Here is an 8,085-nt window from a genome sequence, read left to right on the forward strand (position 1 = left end):
GTACATTTCCATTTCCATCCAGAACGCCAGGATAGGACAACTTGCGGCTGGGAAGTCTTCGGCCCTACCACACTTCTGATGAGTTTAAAATGCTTCTGTGACTTGCGTGGGCGCAGTAGGCATGGCGTATGCTCCTCAAAATCCACCCGCGGAAAGGCTGACTCCCCAGGCGACCGTGTCACAAGGCAGGGATTCCTGAGGTGACCTTTCAGGGGCAGAGCCCACAAGAGGAGTGTGTGTCCTTGTGAAAGGAGCCCGAGCTGGGCATGCAGTGCACGCCCACGTTCTCAGGACTAGCGAGGCAGAGGCAGGAAAACCTCAAGTTCAAGGACAGTCTGGGCTACAGACGGACAGCTATGTCTCCTAATAATAAAAATATTTTTTAAAAAACAAAGCCCTTGGGCTGGGGATATAGCCTAGTGGCAAGAGTGCCTGCCTCGGATACACGAGGCCCTAGGTTCGATTCCCCAGCACCACATATACAGAAAACGGCCAGAAGCGGTGCTGTGGCTCAAGTGGCAGAGTGCTAGCCTTGAGCGGGAAGAAGCCAGGGACAGTGCTCAGGCCCTGAGTCCAAGGCCCAGGACTGGCCAAAAAAAAAAAAAAAAAACAACAAAGCCCTTCCATCATGTACAGAACACAGAGAGGGCTGCTTGTAAACCGTGAGGATGAGAGAAGTAAATGCCTACTGTTTATAAGCCTTGTTACTGTAGCCCAAGTGGACAAAAACGTCCATCTTGTTCCTCATCGTGAGCAAAATGGTCAGTCTGCCTCATCTGTGCTGACTCCAAGCCACAGAGGCTGCTCCTGTGAAATCACCTGGCTGACAAGACCACAAGAGATGCGCTCCGCCGCCCCCCGGAAGCCCAGGCTTCTCCCGAAGCCCAGCCGAGAGCTGTCAACGGCGAGAGGAGAGGCCCCCCGCCCCCGCCCCCCCGGGCCTCTTCCTGCGTGCTGTGTGCACCTTCCCCCTTTGCCCCTGTGACTTCCCAAGGCCGGACCGTCCAGCCCGGTGGAGACGTCACCAGCCCCCAGGGAGCTCTCCCCTTTGACCTTGGTGGCACTGTAGAAGCCTACTCTCCAGGGACTGTCAAGGAACGCAGCCAAACCATGCTTTCTGCAAGCTAGGGAGAGAGAGCAGAGCTCCAAACCCCGATCAGCAGCAGAAGCGCGGCGCTGAAAGGCAGCCAGCTGACAATGAGGCGGCTTAATGGGAGTTTCCTTATTTAACCAATACATTATGTCATCTGATCACAAGGTCTGGTGGCACTGGGCTCAAACCCGCATGCCGTGCACAGGAGGATGGGGCGAGGGCGGGGTTCGGCACGGGGGCAGGGCCTTTGCCACGCCGGCGGGGCCGCGGGTCTTACAGCCTGGATGACTCTGGAGGCACCTGGCCCGGGAGAGCGGGGCCGCTGGGCCTGCTGCCCGTCGCACACCCTAACCGCCGCCGCGAGTTTCCTTCCGACAGAAACGTGGCCGTGGAGCCACTGTCCCCGCGCCCAGCTTCAACGCCGCGTTGGAACTGAAGCCACGTGCGAAGCCCCTTTGCTTCCGTGATTTTTCACATGTGGTCTTGTATTTATGCCCGGTCAGCCTGGGCCTCCTGCCTTCTGTTTATGCTTCCCACACCGCTAGGCTAGTCGATAGGACCCCCCTCGCTCATAGCTGGGACAACCCATGTGACCCGCTCGCTCAGCCTCTTGACTGGCTGAGATGGCCTCTCACTAGTTTGTTTTCGTCTCCCAGTGTCTACATCCTGAGTTGCTAGGAGCGCCGGCATGAGCGGCCCTGCCCAGCTGGCATTCAGCTCTGTAATGTTTGATGTCACCTTAGATGAGTTCCTGCCGCAAAATCGTGTCTGCCGTGTCGCCCCCGAGGCTGGACAGCCTCGCGGCGCTGCATCCCATGCCAGGTTCCCGTGACCGGGTGAGGAGCAAGGTCCTGCAGAGCAGGAGAGGGGAGCCATGCCAGCCAGCACCGCCCCTCGCCTCCCCTCCCCATCCTCCTTCCTCCTCGGGGCTGAGTTCCGTCAGCAGGCCCCTCTCTCCTCCTCCCCCAGCCCCGCTACCTCCATCGGCCCGCCGCCTAACTCCCCCCCAGCAGAGCCTCCTCAGACAGGCCGGTCCAGAGCACCGGGATTCGTCGAGGCCAGCGGCTGTCCTCCTTGTACAGAAACTCTGACTACAATGCACACATAATCCGCTTCCATGCAAGAGGCCATAAAATGTCGTGCGTGAGTTCAAATGTTCTGTTGCTTAAGAACTTGGGAGCATCCCACCTGCTCCTCCCAGAGTCCATCTGCTGACCCTTGACCCTGCAGGCCTCGACACGTGGATGCCCGGGCGTGTGGAAGCCTAGTGTGGAGGCCGGGCGTGCGCAGGTGATGAGACCACTGCCCAGAGCCCTCAGGGAGGTGTGCTTGTGTGTGTGCACACACCCAAATTCCACCAAGAGAACCCCCACCTGCCGCTACTCTCCCACTGCCATCCGGCCCCGCCCCCGCATCCGGCCCCGCCCCCGCATCCGGCCCCGCCCCCTCATCCGGCCCCACCCCCTCATCCGGCCCCGCCCCCTCCATCCGGCCCCGCCCCCTTCCACCCCCCACCCCTCCCCAGCAGCTATATAGTGAGAGGGAAATGGTTACTTCTTCCGTGGTGGCGTCCTCGGCGGCCGGCTCCGCGTCCAGGCCAGGCTCCTCCTCGCCGGTCTGACAACAGAGACAGACAACGCAAGGTCAGCAGCGGGCGGGACACAGGCAAGGCGGACAGAGAAAGACGAGGCGGCCACCCTAACACCCCGGCAAGCAAACCGTGGCTCCCTTGCTCCCCATCACTCCTGAGTCCTCGCGGGGCTGCAGGAGGCTCCGTGCCAGGGTGGCCAGGGAAGCAGTGCGCACTCCCACTGCAGAGGCGCGAGTGTGCACGACTCCCAGGACCGAGGGAGACGAGGCTCACGCGCGTTCCTACAAGCCAGCCACAGGAGAGGGAGGTTCCCACCAGCCAGACGGAAGCCACGCGGAGGCACCGCGCGCCCCAGCCGACTCGGGGGGCGCAGAGCCGCGTGGGCCTCACACGGGAGGAAAGACCCGGGAGTCCGGCAGCACAGACAGGAGAGCCGGGGACAGGCCCCTGCGTCCCATGCAGCAACACGGGCGGCTGCTTCCACTCGTTTCCCCTCTCCTGAGATAACAGCACCTCCTGCTTTCACCTGCCCAGAGCGCAAAGGCGAGGCACCGGCCCCGCGCGCCAGCGGCCACCCACAGTCCAGCCTAGCGGCTGCTGTTGCCACCACCGCCAACCCAGCCTCCCATCGGGTGGGCTCTCCACCTGACCTGACCCTGAGTCTCCTGGGATCGGGTGGACTCTCCACCTGACCTGATCCTGAGTCTCCTGGGATCGGGTGGGCTCTCCACTTGACCTGACCCTGCGTCTCCTGGGATCGGGTGGGCTCTCCACCCCACCCTGAGTCTCCTGGGATCCAGTGGACTCTCCACCTGACCCTGACCCTGAGTCTCCTGGGATCGGGTGGACTCTCCACCTGACCTGACCCTGAGTCTCCTGGGATCCAGTGGACTCTCCACCTGACCCTGCGTCTCCTGGGATCGGGTGGACTCTCCACCTGACCTGACCCTGCGTCTCCTGGGATCGGGTGGACTCTCCACCTGACCTGACCCTGAGTCTCCTGGGATCCGGTGGACTCTCCACCTGACCCTGAGTCTCCTGGGATCCGGTGGACTCTCCACCTGACCCTGAGTCTCCTGGGAGTCACGGGGGATCTGCTTTCAGTGCACTGTGATACCCCAGAAAGAAAGCCACGCGTGCTCCTCCAAAACCTGAGGGGGACCGGCAGGACCTGGTGGGCTGAGCTTTCCCCGCCCCCCCACCTCTCCCACTTCTCCCTACAGCAGTCCGAGGCCCACAAACACCTTGCGACAGCAGGTTCCCCCGCAAAGCCCTGCACCGCTGAGCTGCGCCTGCGGGGGAAACGGGGGGACACGGCTCACGACAGACCCAGCGCCCCTTTCTCTCCTTCCTCGCCCTCGCTCCCTCCTGCCAGGTGGAGGGGTCTGCGGGACTCAGGTTTCCCTTTCCCGGGAGGAAAGAGGATTCTGATGAACTGTATTTGGCCACCTGGTTCAGTGGCTCAAGCCCCTCAGCACCCGAGAGAGCAGAGGGTGAAAGGAAGACAATGGGGAAGAAGAATCCAGAAGTGCTAACTTCTAGACTCTGACCCACTCGGGTAGATTTTTGTGCTGAGTTTGTGCAAAAGCAGATCGCTGTCAGAACGAAGATCTCCCAGCAGAGATTCTTAGGTTAAAAAATGGGGCTGGGGAATTGGAAGGGAGTGAGGGAGGGGGTGACATCGTCCAAAAAGAGATGAACTCTACCTGGTTTGTGTCACTAGGACCCTTCTGTACATCACCTTTATAATAACTATTTAAAAGGGGGTGTGGCTTAGTGGTAGAGCGCTTGCCTTGCATACATGAAGCCCTGGGTTCGATTCCTCAGCACCACATATATAGAAAAGGCCAGAAGTGGCGCTGTGGCTCCAGTGGTAGAGTGCTAGCCTTGAGCAAAAAGAAGCTCAGGGACGGTGCTCAGGCCCTGAGTTCAAGCCCCAGGACTGGAATAAAAAAAGGGGTGGGACGGCAGGATGAAGTAGGCATGATCTTCACGCAGGGGTTTTATGACACTCGCTTTGGAGTTCAGAGAGCACGTGAACATACCAGCTTTTCCCTCCTCGATGGGAGAACCATTTTAATGAGAGAACGTTGGCAGCACAAGCCAGTAAAAGCAGCCTCGGATGTCTGCATTTCATGGACTGCAGATGTGTTTGACGATTTAGGTTTCCTCAAGAACTTGAAATAACTTTAGGATGAATATGAAGTTTCATCCTTCTGTAGAATGATGCTCGTTCCCCCACCCCTCCCCCGGGGCTCTAAATAACTAGCAACTGATATCACTCCATCTTAACTACACATGATCTCACGGGGTTTGCTCTTCTGGGAAGCCAGTCTCGTTTCCTTCAGAGTGGCTTAGGAAGCCCATCATAAAAACATTTACAATTCGCCCTTCTGCTGGGCCAGCAGAATGGTTGGGCGGGAGAGATTGACCAACGCTGCTTCAAGTTTTTGGGATTGGCAAGCCAATTTCCAGGGTCAAGGCCCATGTTCTTAATAATAGGGAACTCTTGGTGGCTAGTCCATGTCCCAATGAACTTCAGAAATCCTTAAAACCCACACCGTTCCTGGGGTGTCTAGGGGTGCTCTGAAGTCTAGAGTCACAGTATGAACCAGACAGAGCCTTCCATGTTCCGCTGCCCCCCGGCCCCCCAAAGCCCCATCCACAGCTAAAGGAGGTCTGGGTTTAGGCGCCTCTCAGACGCCATCTCCCATCTCACCAAAAGCAGTGAGGTTTGGGCCCCGGGAAGCCTCAAAGAAGCTCTGGGAAGTAGAAAGAATCTCCCTCCATCATGGGCTCATTCAATTTCTAGAAAAATCAAATCTCTCACAAGAAAAAGAAGTAGACTTCAGTTAGCAAGCCTGAACGGAAGGACGGTGCCTAAGGCTTTGTCTGCAACGCCCGGGCCTCACCGAGTACCGAGGGAGCAGCCAGCCCCAGAGCCCCTCCCTGGCCCAGGGTCTACACCATTCCACCTGCAAAGCGGGTCGAGGCCAGGCCCCACACCCCTCCCTGCGGAACACCAGCCACAGACTGTGAGTCTGGCCTTCCAGAAAAGTCTTCACTGCAAAACATCAAGTAAAGTCCCTCCCATGGCAGAACCACTTACTCGATGTAGAACTGCTGTGTGACTGTCTCTCTGTGCACTCCGTGTCTGTGTGACTGTCTCTGTGCACTCTGTGTCAGTATGAGTGTCTCTGTGCACTCCGTGTCTGTGTGAGTGTCTCTGTGCACTCCGTGTCTGTGTGACTGTCTCTGTGCGCTCCGTGTCTGTGTGACTGTCTCTGTGCGCTCCGTGTCTGTGTGAGTGTAGTCTCTGTGCACTCCGTGTCTGTGTAACTGTCTCTGTTTACTCCATGTCTGTGTGACTGTCTCTGTGCACTCCGTGTCTGTGTGACTGTCTCTCTGTGCACTCCATGTCTGTATGAGTGTTTCTCTGTGCATTCCGTGTCTGTGTGACTGTCTCTCTGTGCACTCCGTGTCTGTGTGAGTGTAGTCTCTGTGCACTCCGTGTCTGTGTGTCTCTGTGCACTCCGTGTCTGTGTGACTGTCTCTGTGCACTCCGTGTCTGTGTGACTGTCTCTCTGTGCACTCCGTGTCTGTGTGTGTGTCTCTGTGCACTCCGTGTCTGTGTGAGTGTCTCTGTGCGCTCCGTGTCTGTGTGTGTGTCTCTGTGCACTCCGTGTCTGTGTGAGTGTCTCTGTGCACTCCGTGTCTGTGTGTGTCTCTCTGTGCACTCCGTGTCTGTATGAGTGTCTCCCTGTGCACTCCGTGTCTGTGTGACTGTCTCTCTGTGCACTCCGTGTCTGTGTGTGTGTCTCTGTGCACTCCGTGTCTGTGTGACTGTCTCTGTTTACTCCGTGTCTGTATGAGTGTCTCTCTGTGCACTCCCTGTCTGTGTGACTGTCTCTCTGTGCACTCCATGTCTGTGTGTCTCTCTGTGCACTCCGTGTCTGTGTGTCTCTCTGTGCACTCCGTGTCTGTGTGACTGTCTCTCTGTGCACTCCGTGTCTGTGTGTGTGTCTCTGTGCACTCCGTGTCTGTGTGACTGTCTCTCTGTGCACTCTGTGTCTGTGTGACTGTCTCTGTTTACTCCGTGTCTGTGTGACTGTCTCTCTGTGCACTCCGTGTCTGTAAGTGTCTCTGTGCGCTCCGTGTCTGTGAAAGCACACAGCATTTCCAGTCGTCCTGGTGGCCTAAGTATGAGGTGGTGTGGGCCACGCGGCACAGAGTGGAGCTGGCATTGGGGAGCTGCCGCAGGCTAGGAAGCTATCGCGTCTGCACGCGTGTGACGTCGCTGTCACACACAGGCCCCGCTACCAACCCATCGCTGTGCTGAACTTTGGGAGCTGCCTTTTCTCATTAAAAAAAGTCTGTGTTGCTCCTGGGGAGGTGCCCCCGCCACGCGCCTACCAGCCACGCCCCCCGCGAGCGACGACCCCGCCTCCACCACCAGTGACCCCGACACTCATTCATTCACCCGTGACCCCGACACTCATTCTTTCACCAGTGACCCCGACACTCATTCATTCACCAGTGACCCCGACACTCATTCATTCACCAGTGACCCCGACACTCCTTCATTCACTAGTGACCCCGACACTCATTCATTCACTCGTGGCCCCGGCACCCACTCATTCATTCATTCCCCAGCACGGTTCACCATGCTTCTCCTTCAGTCTGAACACACACCCTTGGAGGATGTCGCTCCCCCTGCCTGCTCCTCAGGCAGAGCTCAGGCGCCGAGCCTTCGGGTCTTCTGCCTCCCTGCGGTAAACCGAGTCTAGGATTCTGAGCCACTTGTTGAAGGCAGGGCAACGTGATGTGGATGAGTTTGGAGACGGAGACTTGGGGACGGGTGCGGGGAGGGGCAGCCCGGTGGGGGGGGGTGGACGGCCACAGGGCTCCTGTTGGCGTCTCTGGCGAGCTGCCAGTGCACTCGCCACGCGTGCACACAGAGATGGTGCTGAGCCCTGCACGACCTCGCCCGCGCCGCCTCCGCCAGCTCCCTGGCCAGGCGCCCGCACACGCTGCCCCCCACCCCCAGAACCGCCCCTGCACTCACCTCCATCTCCATGGGCTCCACCTCGATCTTCTTCCATAGTTCCAGCAACTGTGCAATCGGCATTTTGAAGACAAACTTTGCTTGTCCCCGCGGTCGGCTTGATAGTAAGAGAGAAAATAAACAGCTTCAGAGAAGCCCGGGGAGGCAGCCGCCAAGCCGACGCGAAGCCGACGCGGAGGGAGGGAGGGCGGGCGGCCCGGGCGGGCGGACGCGGGAGGAGCCGGCGGGCACCGGGGCTGGGGAGGACGTCTTCTGGGCAACGACCGCGTCCCGCGGCCCCCGCCAATCCGACTGGGGCAGGGCTGCGGCAGGCGGGCCGCGGGAGGAGGCGGGGAA

At 59.0% G+C, this 8,085-nt stretch overlaps 1 protein-coding gene across 1 annotated transcript in view; it reads right to left on the reverse strand.

Moving 5' to 3' along the window:
* Positions 1-7,865, reverse strand: part of LOC125357613 (ribosomal protein S6 kinase alpha-2-like) — a 73,115-nt gene extending 65,250 nt beyond the window's left edge. The window contains 2 exon segments of the mRNA XM_048354566.1: positions 2,648-2,710; positions 7,750-7,865. Of these exon segments, the coding sequence (XP_048210523.1) occupies positions 2,648-2,710; positions 7,750-7,812 (126 nt within the window). The 5' untranslated portion in view covers positions 7,813-7,865.
* Positions 7,866-8,085: the final 220 nt, after the last annotated feature.

This window comes from Perognathus longimembris, chromosome 9 (assembly GCF_023159225.1).
Source record: "Perognathus longimembris pacificus isolate PPM17 chromosome 9, ASM2315922v1, whole genome shotgun sequence".
NCBI classification, from domain to species: Eukaryota; Metazoa; Chordata; class Mammalia; order Rodentia; family Heteromyidae; genus Perognathus; species Perognathus longimembris.